At 41.2% G+C, this 23623-nt stretch overlaps 1 protein-coding gene across 7 annotated transcripts in view; it reads right to left on the bottom strand.

Moving 5' to 3' along the window:
• Positions 1–23623, bottom strand: part of Dclk2 (doublecortin like kinase 2) — a 130605-nt gene that overhangs the window by 93868 nt on the left and 13114 nt on the right. For all 7 annotated transcript variants that reach the window (XM_036191270.1, XM_036191269.1, XM_036191268.1 and 4 more), the window contains exon 2: positions 22667–22998. In XM_036191270.1, the coding sequence (XP_036047163.1) occupies positions 22667–22998 (332 nt within the window). The remainder of the gene's footprint in view (positions 1–22666; positions 22999–23623) is intronic.

A 23623-nucleotide genomic window follows, 5' to 3' on the forward strand; every position in this document is an offset into this window, starting at 1 on the left:
AAATGTTACCCCCTCAATCCTACTTAATGTCTGTAGTAATTAACATACGATATCAATAATCCTTTACTAGGGGCAGTTCCCAACCAATCCTCTCAGCCTTTCCCACTGAGTCTGACACAGAGCAGGTATTTTATCAACATTTCTCCCCCTGTGTGGTGGTTCTGTTTTCACTAGTAACAGCTTCTGTTTAGGCTTCTGAGACAAACTGGATCTTTCATCACCCCCAACCTAGGAGTTAAAGACCCACTGCAAGTCTGTGGCGTTTTGAATGAGAATGTCCCCACAGGTTCCCAGTCAGTCGTGCTGCTGGGGCAGGTGTAGGAGGCATGGTCACCAGGGGTGGACTTTGCAAGTTTAAGGAGTTTCCTCCATATGCACTGTGTGAGCTCTCTGCTCCACCTGCCATGCCTCCCAGACACTGTGGATCCTTATCCTTCTGGAATCAAAATAAACTCTTCCTTTTGTAAGCTGCTTCCGGTCATGGTGTTTTATCGCAGTAATAGTAAAGTAATACAGAGTCTAAGCGTCAACAGCCACATGGGTGCCTACTTGCTCCATGGTCTCCGAGATGCCCGGGGCTGGCCCTGAGCATGAGAGGTCCAGACACAGGGGAAGATGCTTCAGCACCCCACTCCAGCACCCCACTCCAGCACCCCACTCCAGCCTGCTACCACATAGCAGTGAGAACAGCGGTGGTGCTGCTGCTGCGGTCACCTCTTAGAGGATGAAGAGTAAATGTTTATTCCTGGGGATAACTTCCTGTGCCTCCAAAAACACCAATAGAGTTTAAATTGCAGCTGTAAAGCAGACAATTTCCTAAGTTAGCTTATTTCATCTTGACAATTTGGGGAAAATTGCATTAGTCCTAATTTCTAACTACTAGTTCAGAAACCTGTTTTTATGTATTTTTAAATGATCAGTTCAGGCCTATAAACAGAAATCTCCTAAGAATGGATTCTATGAACCTTTTCTCTCTCTCTCTTTCTCTCTCTCTCTCTCTCTCTCTTTCTTTCAAGCTTCTGGGGGGGGGGGATTTTATTGTATAGCCTCAGTGAAGAAGCCCTAACTTTCAGTAATGTATGAAAATTGATGGATCTGGGGATGTGGCTCAGTGGTACAGCACATACTTGGCATGTAGCAGGCCCTGGGCTCAGTCTTCAGCACCATAAGAAGAAAGGCAAAGAAGGGAAAAAACAAAACAAAAACAAACAAAAAGTAAACAGCAGAGCAAACCTAAATCCTGATCATAGTTCAAACTCTGACTTGTATTTTACTTCTAGGTAGAACCTCTCAGTCCATGAGAGACTGGCTCTTAAGAATTTCAAGTTCACAAGGAAGAATGTCAAGAACAAGACTGCTCCTGCTAGGACAATATATTCTGGCTTTTTGTTTGTTTGTTTTGGGGGCTCGAGACAGTTTCTCTGTGCAGCCCTGGTATATGTCCTGGTTGTCCTGGAGCTCACTCTGCAGATCAGGCTGGCCTAGAACTCCTGAGTGCTGGGATTAAAGATGTGACCATCACTGCCCAGCAATATATTCTAAATACTCTTTCCCTTCCCCATTTTTTTCTACAGGGGCTTCTGCAGTGATGGTTCCCAGGATGAGAACGTCCACAAGTGTCAGCCACCATCACACACCAGAAGCTGGGCTCTGTGCTAATAAGTACTTCAGTATTTATCTTACTCCCTTCATTTTTAAATAACAAGGAGATTAGCAAGTGTCCTGAGGGAGGTCACACCACTAATAAACAGGAGCTCCAGGAATCTTATCCATCTCTCTCCATCTGCAAAGCTCTCCTCCTCAAACCTTAGGAGCTGCTCCAGAACCAGCAGCTCTCACAGAGGAGGGGAGGCGGGGGAATGCACCTGAACAGGTACATGTGAAAGGTCTCAGTATGAGCTGCAGGCTTGGGTTTCCAGCAACAATCCAGCCATTGGCAGGACCAGGATACACAGAAGGCATTAAGAAAATGGCATTTATACAGAACTAGTGGTGGAAGAGGATGTGCTCACAGATGGAGTGCTAGGGGCAATCATCTGGTGAGTAACACAGTTTCCACATAATCGACTTTCACAAGTTAAAAAAATAATAACTTCAGACACTTGGTCCATTACATATGGGCCATGCTACTGGTCTGGGTATCTCTCCAGCTCCCATGCAGGGTTCTGTCAAAATTCTTCACCACTGCAGTATATATAGCATTCTAATTTCCACCCTGTTGCTGTAACAAACACCAGGACCAAACGTAACTTGAGGAGGAAAGGGTTTATTCTCTCTTCCCTTTTATAGTCCATTACAGAAGGGAAGTCAGGGCAGGAACCCAAGACAGGAACCAGGTGGCAGGAACTGAAGCAGGGGCTGTAGAGGAAGGCTGTTTCTGGCTTGTTCTCCAGGCTCATAGTTAGCTACCTTTCTTATGCCTCCCAAAACTACCTGCCTAGTGGTGACACCACTCATAGAGAGCTGGATTCCAGAAATGTCATACAGACTTGCCTACAAATCAATCATTCCAGATGACCCTAGTTGGTGTCAGGCTGGAAAAAAAAAAAAAAGAAAGAAAGAAAAAAAAGAGAGAAAGCAACAAAGGAAGGAAGGGAGGGAAGGAGGGGGAGGGGAAAGGGAGAGGAGGGAGGGAGGGAGGGAGGGAGGGAGGGAGGGAGAAAGTAAACACAGTAGCTGTGAGGCTCTGTATGTGCGGGTACCCCTGCAAGCCCACAGTTCCTCCTAACTGGAATCCTCAAAGCTTCTTCCTCATTCAGCACTCTATTCATCGACACAGCAGCTACTGCCAACTTTTCTTACTTTCTTCATATCTCTTTTCATTATATATATAAAAAAAGCTAAATTTAAAAATTCCTTCTTTTTCCTGCCTTACCCAGCTGGAATTTAAGTTTTAAGGCAGCAGGGAGCCTTGTCTCATACACAGCTGTGTCCTCCATTCACAGGAGATGCTCATATTTGCAAAACGCATGAGCGCACCCTTAGGTTCCTCGGCACACTTTCTCTACTATGTATGAGTAAATATCTGCCATGATTTGGATGTTTTTTCTTCCCTTACCCAAAGTTTCATGGGTTTGGAGCTTGGTTCTCAGTGTAGTAATGTTGGGAGTCAGGGCCTAATAAAAGGTCCGTAGGCAGGATAGGAACCAGTCCCACAAAAGGAACTAGCTTTCTGTTTGCAGGCATGAAATCTTCTCACACACCTGCTCCCACCACTACCCCACAAGCACCGTGAGGTGATGCAGACAGGGTTCGGGGTGTGCTCAGGAGCCTTCATCCATACTGTAACTAAACAGACCTCTTTTCTTTATATATACAATATATATATACACTATATATATATATATACACACTATATATATACACACTATATATATACACACTATATATATACACACTATATATATACACACTATATATATACACACTATATATATACACACTATATATATACACACTATATATATACACTATATATATACACACTATATATATACACACTATATATATACACACTATATATATACACACTATATATATACACACTATATATATACACACTATATATATACACACTATATATATACACACTATATATATACACACTATATATACACACTATATACACACTATATATATATATATATATTGGTTTTTCGAGACAGGGTTTCTCTGTGTAGCTTTGTGCCTTTCCTGGAACTCACTCTGTAGTCCAGGCTGGCCTCGAACTCACAGAGATCCACTTGGCTCTGCCTCCTGAGTGCTGGGATTAAAGGCGTGCGCCACCACCACCCGGCCTATATATTATATTTTATAGCCCTTCAGTGGTCCCTATTTCAGGACAGTGGAAAGTCTCAATGACCAATTAAACTGCAATGCCTGGTACTCAGCTGAGTGCCTACAGAACAGCAGAATACTACTCAACGTATCTGAGTAAATAATATACAAGTACTTGTTTGCCTTTAGGGCAGCATTTTATGACACACTTCTCCAAAGGAATACTGATAAGTTCTTGCATTAAAGTGTTCTACGGTTCTACAATTTTACTTTCAAGGCTTTTGAAATGTCTCATCAACTAACAACATGTTCTCTGGATGTGCAAAAAAATTAAGCTTTTCCCAAATACAACCTAAGACTGCATATGTGTGTGCATGGGTGCGCATGTGTCACACACATATTCATGTGTGCACATAAAAGATTCATTTTTTTTGCCACTACTGCAAAAATCAGAAGGAAAAAACTGAAAAACAATCGTCAATAATTTTCTTCATAAATTGCTCAAACTCATATTAAGAACCTTTTCATTCTAAAATAAATGAAATCATGATATTCCATAATTCATGCACTGATTTGGATTATGTAAATCAGCAAACAATTGTCTAAAAGGCTCACTACTTCTCAAAAAGTTACTAAGCATCAAAAGAGAAAATGTTCACCAAGTCTCCTGAGAGAAATAGAAGCCTCCATGGAAAAACACCACAAGATTTGAGACCCATTGGAAAGAACATTACAAATAGAAGCGCAGTCCAACAGTGCCCTGAGATGAAGAAAAAAAAACAGAGTTTTTAGAAATGAAAAAGCAAAGTGAATTGAAAATAGCTGATCTTTTGGTTTAATGCTGGAAATTAAAGCTGGGCTCTTGTACATGCTAAGCAAGCCCTATACCTTGGAGATAAATTATAGCACTCCCCTCAGGCATTTAGGTATCATGCTACCACTGTACAGAACTGTTTTAGTGAGTCCAAAATATAGAAAAAGTGTAGATAACCAAACACTGATAGAAATGTATCTCACCTGAAAAAATAAACCAATGACTACAATTTTTATCAAGATAACTTCTTAAGTAACTTGTCTACATAGAGGACTGTCTCCTACAATTATACAATCTGTTTATTCCACAAAATAGTTCCTATCATACAGTGTTTCAAAATATTTGAAAAAAAGCTCTCTGAAGAAGATACATAATTCTCATTCCCTTAACTATCAACATTGTATCACAAATACTGGTTGGTTTCTGTTATCTAAAGGGAGTCCTTTAATCAGGGAATAGAAGACAATGTTTCAAGCTTTCTTTCAAAAGCATGCAGAGAGGTCCCCCCAAAGGTGCCTCAGTGTGTGAAGACTTGCTGCCCTGCTAACCACCTCAGTTCCAGTCCCTAGCATCCACATGCCAGAGGGAGAAAAGCCACTCCTGCAAGTTGTCCCCTGACTTCCACAAACATGCAGTACACGCGAATCCATACACAAATAAATGAATAAAAATAAGAAAAAAAAGAATAAAGTGTGCTGAGCCCCCAAACCTAGTTAGTGCCCTTCTACTATCTGAACCTGTTCTCTTCATCTCCCCATTTCATTTCAACTCTTGTTTCCATGAGATGACTCAGGAACTGCATCCAATGTGACTTGTTATTACTTGGACATTTTAAAACACTGGAATTAGCTGCCACTTAATGGCTGTTATTAGTACAATCAGTTATCAAACCCACAACACCTTGCTCCCTCTGACTTAGCAAAGGAAAGTATATGCATTTCAGGTTTCCTTTGGAAATGTTGGCACAAAGAAATGTTTTCCGCCCTCTGAGTCAGTTCTCTCAAATTAGAAAAGAGTGCCTTGGTTTATTATATACACAGATGTACATTATACCCTGCTACAGACCATCCCTTTAATGAGACACACAGAGATGTAGTTCAACAGGTAGAGAGATTCCCTATCATGCACAAACCCTAGATTCAGCCCTCAACTTGACATAAATCAGGTGTGGTGACTTAGCCCCATAGTCCCAGTGCCCAAAAGGTAGAGGCAGAAGATTAGAAACTCAAAAACTGAAAAAGTTATCCTCACCTACATAGCTAGTTTGAGGCCAACCTGGGCTATCTGGGGCTATATCTTAAAAATCTCAAAACACAAAATTTCTCTTGCTGCGCTGATAGATGGTATTAGCTCATTACTACATAGTAGTTGACGTTTATTAGTTATTCATGGTTCTGCACCTGCAGACTCATCCACTTGCTAAAAATCTTTTTAAACCTAAGACAACCAGCAGCACTTCTGTGGTCACTCTCAAAAATACAGTGGGAAAGATGGGGTCTCCCAGCATGCACCCAGCTGGGGCTGCTGAACAAAGCAATCTGTTGTTTCTCCTTTGCGCTGTAAACAAGTATCCTTTTCACAGTCACGTGTTTCTACATTTTTCCTTTTGTTGTCAATTTATCTGTTTAAAACTGGGGGGAGGGGCCTCACACAGGACTCAGCTCAGTTCCCAGCACTTACACCAGCAGTTCACATCCATCTCACACCCCTGTTCCAGAGGACACAGGAGGACCTTTGACCTCCTCAGGCACCAGCACTCATGTGCACATATCCACATTCAGACATAGACACCTACACATAATTTTAAAGTAAATCTTTTTCTTTTTAAACTGTCCCCAAGCACAGTGATGAAGTTCTGGATGGTGCTCCTGAGCACAGAAAGGCTGTGGTGTGGTCCTGGGGTGCTCCTGAGTATAGGAATGCTATGGTGTGGTCCTGGGGTTCTCCTGAGCACAGGAAGGCTGTGGTGTGGTCCTGGGGTGCTCCTGAGTATAGGAAGGCTATGGTGTGGTCCTGGGGTGCTCCTGAGCACAGGAAGGCTGTGGTGTGGTCCTGGGGTTCTCCTGAGCACAGTAAGGCTGTGGTGTGGTCCTGGGTGCTCCTGAGCACAGGAAGGCTGTGGTGTGGTCCTGGGGTGCTCCTGAGCACAGGAAGGCTGTGGTGTGGTCCTGGGGTGCTCCTGAGCACAGGAAGGCTGTGGTGTGGTCCTGGGGTGCTCCTGAGCACAGGAAGGCTGTGGTGTGGTCCTGGGGTGCTCCTGAGCACAGGAAGGCTGTGGTGTGGTCCTGGGGTGCTCCTGAGCACAGGAAGGCTGTGGTGTGGTCCTGGGGTGCTCCTGAGCACAGGAAGGCTGTGGCGTGGTCCTGGAGTGCTCCTGAGCATAGGAAGGTTGTGGTGTGGTCCTGGGGTGCTCCTGAGCTCCAACAAGAGACTAAAAACACACTGAGGAAGGAGCCACTTCCTCACAGGATATGCTCACAGGTTACTCACATAGACTCTGCAGAACCGGCTCCTGTTAAAATCTTACTCTTTCATTGTGTTTTCTTGGATCACACCAGGCTAACAGCAAAATAAGGAGCTTTGCTACCTAGGCTGAGTTCACATTTTACTTTGGTGAAAACAATAGTTTTACTTCACCCAAAAATATCTACCATGCATTAAGCCTCCCACATAGCATTCTGGAATATGTGATTCAACAGAACTGTTATTTCTACTTTATTAGGCCAACATTAAGTAAAGTGGGTTATTTATTCCTAGAAAAAAAATGTACTTGGCTTTTTCCGACCTAAAACATGAAAAGCTGAAATGACCAACTGTAGAAGCATGCTTTTTGGTCCTTGGTATCCCCACTAGTTCAACCTTTAGTGGGTCCTTAGAAAACCAGAACTTTAAAGAGTTCTCTACTGGGGAATGGGAGGATGAAGGCTGGAGAGAGGGCTCAGTGCTTAAGAGCACTGGCTGCTCTTCCAGAGGACCTGAGTTGATCTCGTCACCTACATGGTGGCTCACAACTGTCTGTAATCCAGTTCCAAAGGATCCAATGTCTAGCCTCCTCAGACACTAGGCACTCATGTGGCACACAAACATATACACAGGAAAAATACCCATGTACATAAAATAATTTTCTAAAGAGTTCCCTATGGAGACCTGTACCCAGCTCTGTGGTTCGGCATTCCCATTAGCAGCAAGCATCAAATCCACTGTTCTCAGCAAGCTCTGGTTAGAGAGCCTGCCTACCTCTGCACTGGGTCCACATCTTGTCCCACTTCCACCACACCTAGACAAACAATGCCTCCCAAATGGTTATTTCAGGGCTCCCCTGTCTTTGTGCTAGATGGCAGACTCCCAAAGCAGTTTTCACTTTATTATTTATTTGTTTATTTATTGGTTTTTTGAGACAAGGTTTCTCTGTGTAGCCCTGGCTGTCCTGGATCTCGCTCTGTAGACCAGGCTGGCCTTGAACTCATGGATCCACCTGGCTCTGCCTCCCAAGAGCTGGGATTAAAGGCATGTACCACCACTGCCTGGTTTCATCCTTTTTTTTTTTTTTTTTTAAAGATTTATTTATTTATTATGTATACAGAAGAGGGTGCCAGATTTCATTACAGATGGTTGTGAGCCACCATGTGGTTGCTGGGAATTGAACTCAGGACCTCTGGAAGAGCAGTCAGTGCTCTTAACCTCTGAGCCATCTCTCCAGCCATTTTTTTTTTTTTTTAATCAACAGCTGATGTCCTTTCTCCACATGAGCAAATTTAGGTTTAAGTTTGAACTTAAGTCCATTTCTGCCTTTAAATTTCTTCCAACTCACTTCCTACCACAACCCAACATTATTCTCATTTCCTCTTCACAGTGTTATCTGTTGGCATTCCTGTATCACACATACAATTGTGTGTGTGTGTGTGTGTGTGTGTGTGTGTGTGTGTGTACATCTGTGTTTCTGTGTCTGTGTGTACATCTGTGTCTGTGTGTACATCTGTGTGTGTCTGTGTGTCTGTGTGTGTGTGTGTACCTGTGTGCATCTGTGTACACATGTATAGAACTGTGTTTTTGAGTACATGTTTGGGCAGGCAGGGGTTGTGATGGGTGAGAACAGTCTCTACATCAGGTTTCCCAGCTCCGGCTTACTCTGCCTTCTATTCCTCAGTGAACTCTTCCCAACTCTGGGTCATCACTCCATCCTTTAAATGGGAAGCATTAATCAGCCCTTTGTAATCCTTTCATCATGTCCTGTGTTAGCACTTCCTCACCAAACTGAACATGATGCCAAGAAGCAGCACCCTTGCACTGCATTCTGAGTGCCCTGGGCAGGGAGAGAAGCAGGGAGCACTTGTCAGTGACCACTGCACCACAGCGTTGCTCTCACACTCCAGATCATTGTGGGGTTCACTCAACAACAAAACCAGCCTGTAAATAACCTCCATAGAAAAGCATAATGCCTCAACTGCTCTAATTACAGTCTAAAGAAGTCACAAATCAGGAAACACTACATAACACAAACAATACAAATTGTATTTAGTTTAATTTGGTAATACACATCAGCACACAACTGCATGAGAAGCCAAATCATTAGAGGAGATAAGGCTTTTCTTTTCCAAATGAATTTTTATGTCCATAAATGAAGAGGAAAATTTTAATTTCAGGGAGTGACAGTTTTTCAATCAATTACCTTAAATTATTAAAATACTGAATTTTTAAATACTACTGAATTATTAATATTATTGTTTCAATCAATTCTTTAAAATAGGTTAAGCTTTTGATAATGCTTTTTAAACAAACATAGGAACACTTGACACTTAGGCCAATAATTCTGTCATGACCTTGCTCATGAAAACTGGGCCACTCATTTTCCATGCTCCTTATAATTCTAAAGAAAAATTTTCTCGTTTTCTACCAAGAAGTACATTTATAACAAAGTTTCTTTGTTGTCATAATTTTTATATTTTAAGGCATTCATAAATAAGAGTTGCTGGGGACAGAAAATTACAGTACATTGATATCATGGTGGCCAAGTTTCACCAGTAAAGCTCTGCCTTGCTCAGCTCATGAATGACCCGGTCAGAAGAGGTTAGTAGTGAGAGGATGGGACAAACGCAAACCCACAAGCACCAGTGAAAATCACTGTTGGCCTGCATTCCAGCATTGCTTCTGAGCAACAATCCCAGGACCTGATCTGCCACCAACATTTCCCACAGTGTGATACGAAAAGCACAGTGAAAGTTTATGTTCTTGTACAGAACCAAATTCTACTGTTTTCGGTCATTATGATGATTTTGTAAAATCTCCAATCAAGTATTGATTTCTGTCTTAAGAGACTCCACTATCTCAATCCATGAAAAAAATTTTTCAATTCCCTCGAAGACCAAACCTTTACCCTCTGAAACCACTTCCCTTTTCTTCAAGAGCATCAGCATCCCACCTGGAACACAGCCTAGGGGACTGCTCATCGGCAGCAGCTGTAAATCAGTGACAGCTTGGAAAAAATATCAAACAGCAGCCCTCATCCTAAGAATGTCAACTGTTTTTCTAGCTGACCATCTTTGTGATTTTTGTATCTGCCCACCTCATATTCTCCAAAGTAAACTTTCTGAAATGCAACTTGGATCCTTTTCCAGCCTTCAACGGTCCAGCCCTGGTTCCAAATCTCTTGGGAGTACACTGTCCATGGTGCACCATCCTGTCCTTGCCTAGCTTTGTTTAAAACCCCCACACTTTACCATACACACTACCCTCTTCTGGCCTCCTCAGGCACCAAAGCGCACATACAGTACACAGACATATACAGGCAGGTAAAACACTCAAATACATAAAATTTTTTAATTATTAAAAAAATAGTATATGAAATCACTACACAATTTTAAGTCTAATAGTTTCAAAATTAAAAGGTAAAACATAAAAAAAAAAAAATGTAGCAGCCTAAGTGAAAAGATCAAATACACATATTCCACAACCTGCACTATTCCTTGCAAACTAAACCCACCTTAAATGCTGTCCTCCACTGTGTGGACTGACCTTAACGAGCGCCTCTTCACGAAGAACCTGCGGTAACGCTATGAAAGGCTTCCTCTTCTGTACGGTTCATTGCATCACTGTGGTCAGTGACAGAATCCCTTGTCTTACAATTAGCTTTTATGTCTGTCTTTTCTGCCACAAGGGTAGTTCCTCAAAAGCTCATGCCTGCTTTTTCAAGTAATTAGTACAATGCCTTACAGAATAAAAACAAAATATTTATGATTGAGTGACTCAATTCTACCATGGCCTAAAAAATCACATTTGTCATAAACTTTATAAAAAATGCCTTCCTAGAGACAACTGGCCAGTTTCAAATAAAGTGTGAAGCCAGATTCAGTTCTTGTGATACTATCCAAAACACTGGATGCCATTTAGCACATAGAGATAACAAGATTATCAGAAGAAAAGTCATCCACAATCCTATGACAAACTGTTTTGATGTTTTAATTATGTACTGCATTTGTTACATATAGAAACTGAGTTTAGACAGCTATAAATGTAGGGCAGATCTCAATTTTGAATTTGCTTTACCATGTATCAGACACTGGCTCAAGATAATAAGCACATGTTCAGAATTTGTGTATTCTATGCCACAGTCACTGAATATCCTTCATGGGGCCTGTCTTAGTTATTGCTCTATCATTGTGAGAAGACACTGTGACCAAGGCAACTTATAACAAGCATTTAATTTGGGGACTCACAGTTCCAGATGGATAGAGTCCATGACTACCTTGGTAGGGAACATGGCAGCAGGCATACAGGCATGACATGGAAGCAGTAGCTGAGAGCTTACATGTTGAGACAACAGCAGAGATCTAACTGGGAATGGCATGGGCTTTTGAAACCTCAAAGCCCACCCCCAGTGACACACCTCCTCCCAAAGCCACACCTCCTAATCCTTCCCAAACAGTTCCACTAATCAGGGACCAAGTATTCAAATACATGAGCCTATGGGGCTTTTTTCATTCAAACCACCACAGGGTCATTCTTCATTTTCTGAGGGCTACTATAGACTTTGGAAAAACTGAGGAAACTATTAAAGACAATAAAGTAAATAAACTGTGCTACATGACAGAGTCTAGGAAACAATTTATTAATTACAAACAAATAATTATGAAGTAGTAAAAGTAAGCATCCTTTGAATCTTGGAAACTAGCTTTGAAAGCAAGCATGTCTGGAGCCACACTTTTGTATCGAACATGGTGACCTGAAGTCAATGGTTCTTTGAGGGCTTGGAGATGACTCAGCAGGTAAAGCCCTTGCCACCCAAGAAGGAAGCTGGAGCTTGGATGCCCAGAACCCACGGGAAAAAGCCAGGTAGATATGGTGGCCTTCCTGTAATCCCAGGAGGCAGAGTCCAGGAGGGAATCTCTGGGGCAAGGTGGCAGCCAAACTACCCAAAAAGGCAAACTCCAGGTTCAGTCATCTCCCCCACCTCACACCTGATGTCAGCCTCTGGCCTCCACACACATGTAAACATAACCGTATGCACACCGCATTCACACAAACACACCCAAGAATTTTATCTGAATATACATTGTAACATTCCTCAGGTAAGAATATGACCACATACCTAATGCAGGATGATCTTGAAAAATACACATGTGTAAAAAGTCTGGCACTCAAGATCAGTGTCTTATTAACGTTACTATCATTAAAAAGTCCTATTTGATGTCAACCTTCATTGCTTAAGTAAAAACTCTGTCCTGTAAGAGGATTACGTCATAGGAAATGAATACATTAAGTTATATTTGTATTTTCTGGGCTCCAAACCATATAGTCATATAACCCTAAGGCACCAATTATACTGACCACACTTCCTGATTCCTAGAAGTTTTCGAAGTTATTACAACATCAATTGATACTACCTAGGAAGAAATGTTCTGCAAGGAAAAAATAAACTACTCTCAGGTTCTAAAACTTTTAAGACATTAATCTTTGGTCATATAGAAAGTATGGACCACAATACTAAGTGAAGAAAACTGTAAGATGTTAAAATTTGGATCCAGTTACCTAAGTGGGCAAACTTACAAAGTTTTTGTTTATACAAGCATCATTGTGGATAAAAAAGGAAAAGCTTTTTATTCACATTTTCAAAGTTGCTCAGTGGTAAAGTCCTTGCCTGTCAAGCACACAGCCCTGGAGGCTTGATACCTGGCTCAGTAATAAATTCATTTCCATTTTAAAATGTTCAGCCAGAACACTTTACTACAGGAAATAGGTAAGCAAACAACCACTGGAGATTAGGTGCTCAAGAATCCAAACTCTTCAAAAACACAACTGTGCATATCACAGCAGCATCAGTGAGTACTCATGCACGATACTCACAACTCATTCTTGAAATGGCTTTTTCATGACCTTGCATGTGGACAAACAACAAAAACAACGTTTTTCAAATATAATCAAGTGTCTTCAAACTCATACTTAGGGATGCCACCATAAACCAGTACAAAACAGAAAAATAAATGTAAATGGAACCTTTCAGGTAAGAGCCTAAAATACCACGAAAATGGGAGCATCCCTTCTGGGTAGGTGCTGGCTGCATCAATATGTACACTCCTTAGGCTCCTAGCAGTAAACCTCCATGGAGGCAAATGCTAACCGCAGAGCTCACTGCACTGACTGAGTCTGGCAGCTGTATCATACTACAATTAACAGTCCTAAAAATACCCAAGGAGAATAATCATGAAAAACGGTGTGCAGTCTGAGAGCGGAGCTTTTCTATATTAACATCAACAAATGCATGAGGTCAAGTTTTAAATCTGGAAACTTACACAGGGTTACTGAGAGCAAGCGTGAGTTCTCACTATGTTCCTTCATGAAGCAATTTTTTTTAATTTAGACTCAATTCATTCTTCTATGAGGCGGAACCCTGAGAATGTGGAGGGCATGGCCAAACTTAACATTTGCTATTAGAATAACCAACAAGGATGAAAATAAGCACTTCTACCGTGAAAAGGAAGAGATCAAGAAGCCAAAGCTGAAATTGTGAAACAGAGCAGGGATCTGCAAACTAGCTGGCGTTATGCTAATGACCCATGTAATAACTAAGCATTGCAAAAGTGAGGGTGGAAACCTTTGTAACTCTAAGAAGGCTCAAATGAGAGAGCACACCAACGGCTGTTGTGTTCCCTAAAGAGGACATTGCACGTGGGCATCTCAACGCTGGCAGTGGTCCTAAAGTCTGGAAGTGTTTTACCCTAGAAACATCAACTGCAAGCAATTTCTAAGTCTGTTTTGCCTCTGTCCATGACAAGAATCAAATTGTTCCAAAATTCTATAAAATGTTTCTTTTATGTTAAACTTTGCTGTTTCTGGGAATGCTAAAAGCTAGAATTCTTCACATATGTGGACAGAGTTATATTTGGACCTTTCGGTTCTATAAGACCAAAAAAAAGAGGCATTTTTAAAGATCTTTCCCACTGTGGCTTATTTCAAGAAAGGCATTCTAACTTTAAACATGTTTGAAAGGCTTTGTTGTCCTACACAAGTGTTTAAAAGTTCAAGGCTTTGTTTTTTTAAAAAAAAACAAAAAACAAAACAACTCTATTTGGGTAACTAACCGAAGTCCACTGTGTGTTCATACAAAATTATGGAATGGCCTGTATTCCTCTTTGCAGATCATTTTTCTTAGTCACCCCATTTATAAATACATGGGTTGTACATTAAGAATTTTCATTTATCTTTCTTCTTTTCCCTTTTTTGCATTGCTGGGGATGGAGCCTAGGGCCATGCCCATGCAAGCAAATGTTTTATTACTGAGCTACACCCAACTCCAAGACTCTACCTTTTTTTGGTTTGTTATTGGTTTTTCAAGACAGGGTTTCTCTGTGTTGCCCTGGCTGTCCTAGAACTCAACTCTGTAGACCAGGCTGGCCTCAAACTCACAGAGATCCCTCTGCCTCTGCCTCCTGAGTGAAGGTTGTACTTTTTAAAGAAGATGAAAAACATGGATTTGGGGTTTTTTTTTTGTTTTGTTTTGTTTTGTTTTTTTCCTCCCTGTATCAAAATACCCTCAAGAACTTCAAAGGGGTAAAGGTTTACACTGGCTCAAGATTTCAGAGTCTCCATCCATGATCAGCTGGATTCACTGTATTGGGCCCGAGGCAAGACAAAAGATCAGGGTTGAAGCAAACAACAGAGAAGGATGCCCGCCTCAGCCAACACGAAGTAGTAACTGAGAGCTGAGAAGTCAGTACAAGATGTGCTCCACGAAGCTCCTTTCAGCTAGCTTCCATCACTTCCCAACACCAATCAAACTGGGATCCCATCAACCAATTACTCCAGTGATGAGGTTAGAGGCCCAGGCATGTTCTAATCACTTCCAAAACCCCATCAGCTGACGAGCATGCAGACAGCCTTTGGGTGACATGCTTAATGCAAACCACTACACTACAACATTGCTTCTAAATACTAACAACTTAAGATTAAATCATGATGCTGCCTAACTTTAAATACCTACAAAAGCACTCATGATATCCCTCCTTAAACATCAATGAAGATGCAATACCAGCCATACACTACCCTCACAAAATGAAGACAGACTGAAATCCAAGACAGCAGATTATAAACCTCAGCTTCCTAAAGCTTGTGTCCACTAGGCAACACAGATGTCCTTGTAGCCTCTCTGTCGAAAAAAAAGTCTAAAAGTTTGGCGTGCTGTCTACTAACAACGTCAATACTCGCAGAGCATTTCCTTTTGAATAACTTCCTTACACTACGCCAGGACTTTAAAATCCCAGCACTATAAATATGTGGAGTCCAAAGAGCCATGTTACAGCCACCTGTGAATCTTAGAGTCCTCAGCAACTACTCTGGCTTCTAATGACCAGTCACCAGAATTCTTATTTCTAGCTGTGACAACCAAAAACTGAGTCCAGATAGCTCTTAGGACCAAAAAAAAAAAACAAGAAAGAAAGAAAGAAAGAAAGAAAGAAAGAAAGAAAGAAAGAAAGAAAGAAAGAAAGAAAAGAAAAAGTCACTGATGGTTTAGAAACCATGAGTTAACTTAGATGAAATCCTAAAAGATGGTTTAAGTGATTTTATGAAGACCTTAAATATATGAGTTAATCTTACTAACAAATTCAGATCTTAGAAATAGAGTCAATACTAACAGGGAAATGTGAGCATTCTGAAGGAGGAAAAGATTCAAGGCATACTGTAACAAGAATATTAAAGGCTGCTGTCACATGACACCCATAATGTTTTCCATCCCAAAGCCTTCAGGCCCATGAAAGAAAGCAAGACCTCTCTCAAAAGTCCACTACTTCAGGATGGGATCAGTGACTGCTTATGTGCATTGTCTAAGACACAATTTCTGTCTCTGTGTCAGAGATCCAATTAATTTTAAATGGAAACAAACTTCGGTAGGAAGTAAACTAGGACAAAAAGTGTTTAAGACAGTCTAAAATTATAAACAGACAGTTCATTAATATGTCTACCTTCCTTTCTTGTTTCTCTTCAGAGGAAGTCTGTCATATAAATACACACACATATCACACCACACACACCACACCACATACACACATACCACACACACACACTACACTTATCACACTACACCACATACACACATACCACACACATACACACACACATCACACTACACCACATACACACACACACCACACTACACCACATACACACACACACCACACCACACATACCACACTATACCACATACACTGCACACACACTCCACACACACACACTCCACACACCACAACTACACACACATAGTACATACACCACACTACACCACATACACTACACAAACCACACTACACAAACCATACTATACACATACACTACACACACCACACTACACAAACCATACTACACACACACTACATACACACACCAAACTATAACACACACACTACAAACACATACCACACTACACCACATACACTACACATACCACACTACACCACACATACCACACACACACCACACACACACACCACACCCACACTACACCCACACAAATACCTCACACTACATACACACACTACCCACACACATACACACACATCACACTACACACACACACACACACACACACACACACACACAGAGCACACTACATACACATTTTAAAGAATCTTTAGAAAGTAGCAGAACCAGGCACGGGCATAGTGTTCCACACCTTTAATTTCAGCACCTGAGAGGCAGAGGCAGGCAGATCTCTGAATTCAAGGCCAGCCTGGTCTTTCTTTTTTTTTTTTAAAGATCATTCTTTTTTTTTTTGTGGAGCTGAGGACTGAACCCAGGGCCTTGCGCTTGCTAGGCAAACACTCTACCACTGAGCTAAATCCCCAACCCTAAGGTTTTCATTAATCTTAAACATAATACAATCCTTGCTATTTTTTAAAAGAATTACTTATGTATCTGAGTGCTGCATTTGCATGTGTCCCTGCACACCAGAAGAGGGCACGAGATCCCATTACAGATGGTTGTCAGCCACCATGTGGGTGCTGGGAATTGAACTCAGGACCTCTGGAAGAGCAGTCAGTGCTTTTAACATCTGAGCCATCTCTCCAGCCTCAACTCCTTGTTATTTTAAAGCAAGAGATAATGTTCTATTCCTATGTAAACCATACACCAAACAAAAGCAGACTTGAAGTATTGAAATAGCAAGTTAAATCATAATTTTAAATTAAAAAACAAAACAAAACAAACAAACAAAAAACCAAACCACAGCTCTTCAAGAATGGCCTGGGTCCCAAGAACGTAGTATCCAAAAGTTGTGTGTACAAAAGTAAAGTCTGTAATTTTTTTTTCAAACAACATATTATGTCAAGGTTTGAAAACACCACTTTCTTTGCACATGGAAAATATGTAAGTTAGTAAGGCCTAAGAGGTGATGTAAATATCTGGGCATGGCAGGGCATGGCCTACAATCACAGAACTTGGGAGGTAGAGAGGCAAGTGGATGCATCAATTCCAAGCCAACCTGGGCCACAGAGCAAGACCCTATGTCCAAAGAAAGACCATGAACCAACCAGCGACAAAGCAATCCCTATAACTCTGTAGCCATCTGCCAACTTCTGGAAGGTGAACTTCCACCCTGTGTTTAATGTCAGGACATGGCAGGGGAATCAGAACAGTAAACATTGAGTTTCTGACGGCAATGACAACCTTTATCCCGCTGAACTACTTTTTCATTTATTTACTTTATTTATTTATTTTACATCTGCATTGCAGTTTCCCCCACCCCGCCCCACTGTGCCCCTCAATCCACTCCTCTTCATTTTTGCTGAATTACTTTTGAAAAGTTGCCCTTCTTGTGAGCAAAAGAAAAAAACACACAACATACAGAGTTCACTCCTTGCTCCTTTCCATTAGCATTTTCCTCAAATCTTAGAAGGTTCTCCAAACAAACATACGTGTAGATGGCCAGTAGGAAGGCACTCCATGGAACGCCACTTAAACTATGTTTGCATGCGGTATTTAACTGTTTGAAATCCATCTTCTTGATTCCATGCTGGGCTAAAATTCCTATGCACAGTTTGATATTTGTTTTTCAGGTTATTTAGTATAAATTTCTAAAGTGGATTTATAAGCTCACGCAGTAAGACCTTTGAAACTTACAAAAATTAGCACAGTGCTTTTCAAAGCTTATAAATTTTACACTTCGCCTCTTTTGACAAGGCCACATCATGGCATACTCAAAAACAGTAGACATTTCTCTTTATTTTAAAAAAAAATAAATCAATCAATTTTAAGCACCAAAAAGGAAGATTGAAGGACTGTTGGGTGACACCGGAAGTAAAGCCCAGTCTCACTCACACTAAACAAGTCACGACCCCAGTCCTCAAAACATTTCAATGTTAGTTTACACATTTTTAATGGTTACTGTATATGTCTGTGTTTTCAAACTCTTCACACTTTGATTCACTTTTCCAGTCTCCTTCATATAAAGTTGCCATATCTCAACCTAAAACATAAAACTGCTGCTTGACACTTGGAAATTAAATGTTTATACAGTCCAATCAACCTTCCTTTTTTATAATTTTCCACTGCTTTTATTCTTAGAAGATTCTTTTCCATTTCAGCATAGCTACTGATATAGTTTCAGTTCTTTTGCTGAAGACATCACACATTTCAGACATAGGACTTGGGGGAACAGAGTTGGAAGTGACCTGGAAGCCTCCTCCCCAAGGCCTAGCTTTAGTTGTCCCTGAAGATGCTATGCAAGCTGCCAAGGAAAGGAGTGATCAACAGTCCTACCCAGCTATAAAACTTGTGAACCTCAATGATACCTTCCTGGCAAGATACCCTAATGATGCTATAATGGTCTAATGGCACTTTTATCCTGGGAATGACCAACATCTGTCTAGTAGAACTGAAAGTCTACTTAATAGGAGGGAATGCGAACCTAGCACTATAAACCAAGTATCTATGGCTAGAGAGTTCTGAAACTACCGAGGAGAACACACAATTGCCATTTTCCAAAATCAACATAATTTCTAACCACATTCTAAATGCTTATCTTTGGGAGGTGGGGGGTGTAAGAGTGCTATGTATGCATGTATGCATGCATGCAGGAGGAGGTGAGCCACCATGTAGCTGCTGGGAGTTGAACTTAGGACCTCTGGAAGAGCAGCCATCTCTCCAGCCCCCCTAAATGCTTACTTACTCTTATACCCAAAGATAAGTGTAACTCTCATCCCTCACAAAAACAAAAACCTACCAACTTCTTTTTGTAGGAGATAGAGACTATTACAGAGAAACACAACTGGTCAAAATGCAGAGAATAAGTGACCATGGGTGCTCAGCCGCAATTGGTTTTCCTACAAAGTAACTCCTACTCCTAAGGTTCAAGAAAATCATGGAAGAGGGAGAAGAAAGATTTTAAGAGCCAGAACACCCAGGGTACCTGTTGCTAATATCTTCTAGACATGACAGAAAAACTGTACCCACAAAATCTCAACCATAGTTACCTCAACAAGACCTGCATAATGACACCACCAGTGACATGTCAATGTGGATGAGGGAAATTTCACAAAGTCCCACCCTGTTGGGAGAATTCCTGCAGAGCTGCAGCTGGTTTGACTCCAGAAAGTTAGTACCTAGCCTTAAACTGCCTTTTGTGATAGCTACCTTTTGTTTCCTGGTACCCTCTATGTGAATCTTTTCTGAGAGCTTTCTGAAAGGCCAAACCCTATGCAAATTTGGCTGAAGAAGAGCCCAGAACACCGTAGGTATTCTTCGGCAGAGAATTTGCATTTAGCATTCTCCCTTTGGGAAGCTTAGATGAGAGGTGTTGGGGTGCGAAGATTAACTTGCTAAAAGGTGTAAACTGAAGAATAAAAGGTCCCTTTGCTAAGGTACAGTGGACCAGTGCTTAGAGATGGATCCCCCCTGCAGCTGGAAAGAATCATCCTTGAGGTGCCTCTGTCTCGATTCCATGGACTCTCATTAACACCCACACCCAACACCAACCACTGATGAAGAGACGAGCTATAGGCAACAAATGGCAGCTCTAAGAGGGAGAACCAGTTTTCCCCAGGGACAAGCATCTAGATAGGTTATCCAATCGCAAGCGGTCAACCCTTAACACATGCACAACATGCACATATGAGCAACACCAAATATACTTGTGAGGTTGTTGGGGGGAGGTGCCACAATAATTGTAGAAGTCGTCATGAATTTGAGAGGTAGTGTGGGCAGGGAACACGAGAGGCACTGAAGAGTGGAGGAGAAGAGATGGAAAGGATGTAAATATATAGTGCTTGTGTAGGAAATTCTCCAACGCATTTTTCACTTGAAAAAAAAAAATGACATTTCTAACGCAAAATCTTTTTGAAGAGATTCTTTTGGCTAGACTAAAATTTTAATATTTCCTACTTCAATTTGATGTTCAATTACTTTGTTTTACTTACATATTCCATGTATGTTATTCATTTGGAGATTTCCAAATCAGAGTGCTCATTTTCGAAATCTCATCTGTAATTACTGTTGTATGGTACTCTTCTTTTTCACTCAGTGAGTGAGTGTGTGTGTGTGTGTGTGTGTGTGTGTGTGTGTGCGCACGCATGCGCGCGTGTGTGTGAGATCCACCTGCCTCAGCTGTCCAGGAGCAGGGATTATAGGCATGTGCCATCACAACCAGCTATACCATATTTTTATAGTTTTCTAATTTGACATATTTAGGTTACTTTTTCTTTTGGTTCATATGTTAAGTATTTGTCTCTTTCTTTCCTGTCTTCCCTGTGCCAACCAGAACCATCTTTCTAATTCACCTTATCTTGTTTTCCTGTCATGGGATATTTGTACACTGTATAAAGGTGTATGGCTATAATTCGTGTAATGAAAGCTAAACAGCCAACAATTAGGCAGGAGGATTCCTGGGGAGACAAAGGGAGGAGGAATGCAGGCACAGGGAAGATGCCAGGAGACAGAGAGAGGAAACAGGAGGTGTAAGATGGAAGAGAGGTAACATCACGTGATAGAATGTAGATTAATATAAATGGGTTAATTTAAGTTATAAGAGCTAGTTAGGAACAAGCCTAAGCTATAGGCCGAGCTTTCATAAGAAGTTGCCATGTTATTATTTGGGAGCTGGCTAGTGGCCCAAAGAAAAATCCGACCATATTTTCCTGCGGCCTGACTTACTTTCACATACATACAAAGTAAATCTTAGGTTGTCTGGTGTTATCCTGTGCTGGATATCAATTCTTTTGTACAGGTGTCTGTTTTCATTCACACTGTGGAGCTATCTGACCATTAACTCCAGCATCCTAACCTCAGCACCTATTGTTATTTCTTCAGTTGTCTGGATTATTTTGTTTGGGTTTTGTTGTTAGTATCCGTTCCTCTTTCGACTTTTTTGAGACAGGGTCCCGAGTACAAGGATTCAAGGAGATGCCACCATGCTTGGCTTTTCTTATCTATTTTTGGTGCTCAGGACTGAACCCTGGGCCTGGAACACAGCAAGCACACACTTTCCCCCTGAGCTAACTCCCAAGCCCTAGAACCTGTATTGAAAGTTTTATGAAATACTGTAGCAAGCACCCTAGTCATTAGATCCAGTCTTAGGCAGTTGGAGGCTTTGTCATGTTTCCCAGAGGATTCTTCTCTGATGGTCTAGACAGTGCTCCTTCCCAGCATTACAGGAGCCAAAATTTCAAAATAAGGTATGTTAAGGGAAGAAACAAAGTTTAGAAATTTAACATTGAAAACTAAAATTTTAATGTAATACAAATATAAATAATTTAGTTTTGTGCAATTTGGGAAAATATACTTTAGAAGCCCGTTTGTCTTTAAGAATAATCAACTTCTGGCAAAACTCGACTTTCACATCACTACTCATGCTTTTTTTATACTGTGCCCAAGTTTTCAAAGCACATTAGATTCTTTGACACATTGTTCTTGTAATTCTACTTCTATATTTCCAGTCAACAATTCGCTTTTCAGAAATGCTGACTAACTGCCTCTATTGTTCTTGAAATGTACGTGGACATTCCTATGACAATATCTCCTTTCGAAATGCATTCTCCATATTACACATCATGGAGGAAAATATGCTAAATATCTTTAATTTTTATTTCTGTGATAGGTTAAATACATCAAATATCTTTAATTTTTATTTCTAAATATCAAACATTTTTATTGTATTGTATATTTTATATACAAACCAACAAACACTAATCGATAATTATTCCTGGGAAACGTCTCATTGATCATAGGACACCACCTCAACGTATACTTTTCCCTGGAACTTTACATCTTTCCTTCTATGAACTGAAGATGACAAAGATTCTGAGCTATCTGGAGAATGGGAAACCCTTACATCCTTCTTGCCAAAGGCTAATTGACGCACACACTCACACTCACACTCCTCATGTAAACCAGCTAGGATTACTTCCAGGAGACCACTACATCCTGTTGTTGGCTATATAACGGCAGCAGCACAAGGAAGCTCTCTAGTCCTAGCACTTGGGAGAACAAGTTCAGGCTGAGCCTGTACTGCACAGCAAGTTCCAGACTGTCTCTTCAACCACCAGGGAAGATAATCAACACGTAAACGAACTGAAGCTACAGGACGAAGCGCCTTACCTGCTTTCCATCCAGGGTGCAGAGCCTCTTGACCACGCCCGAGTCCAGTTTAATGGCGTCGGTGATATCCGTTAGGACCTGCTCAAAGGAATGGGCAGTCTTTTTATTCAGAAGGATCCGCACAGCCTTCCTAGGCTTCACTCCACTTCGAATCACAGTCACTAACTTGGGTTTGATGAAATCCTTGCTTTCTTTCACTTCACTTTTCACAGAGGCCACGGCCAAGGCTCGGGTGGTACCGCCCTTGATGTTCACAGACCAGTTCGGATTAACGTTTTTGGTGTAATCAACTTTACGAAATGGTTCATTGGAGGCACACACGTAACTCTCACCTAAAAAGTAAATATTAATCTTATTAGCACAATATCAGATCTCTGAGCATTGGCCATAGTAAGCCTGGATGCATTATGTCTCAACAACAGCTTCTGGACACCCGTAAGTCAGCTCTGAACCCTGTGGTCACAGGAAGGGGGTACAGTATAATGCCCCTTTCCTCTACCATTCTCCCTCCTCCCCCTTTCTTCTAAATGACCTAGATTGGTTTTCAGAGAATGACAGGTATATGTGCAAATCACTAGAGTGAGATCTGGATTTTATGTTACCCAAACATGTCACCTTTGATAAGTCATTACTCCACACTTTGATTCTCAGTATCACTAGCTGCAGAATTAAATGCGTCAAGTAACTAAATTACAAAGTTCTTCCTAATTCCAAAAGCAAACTAACAAATGTATTCTTCATATAATCTCATTCTGGCCAGCCGTGGTGATGTGGTACAATCCTATAATCCTAGCTACTCGGGAGGCCAAAGTGAAAAGATTATAAGTTCAAGGCCAGCCTGAGCTACACCCTGAGAAAGGGGGGGGGGGGGTCGCACTGGGTGTGCTAGCTCATGCTGTAGTCCTTGAAGCAAGAGGCTGAGGTAGGAAGACCACCATCAAGTGTAAGGGTACCCCA

The sequence above is a fragment of the Onychomys torridus genome, chromosome 6 (genome assembly GCF_903995425.1).
Source record: "Onychomys torridus chromosome 6, mOncTor1.1, whole genome shotgun sequence".
Taxonomy (NCBI): Eukaryota; Metazoa; Chordata; class Mammalia; order Rodentia; family Cricetidae; genus Onychomys; species Onychomys torridus.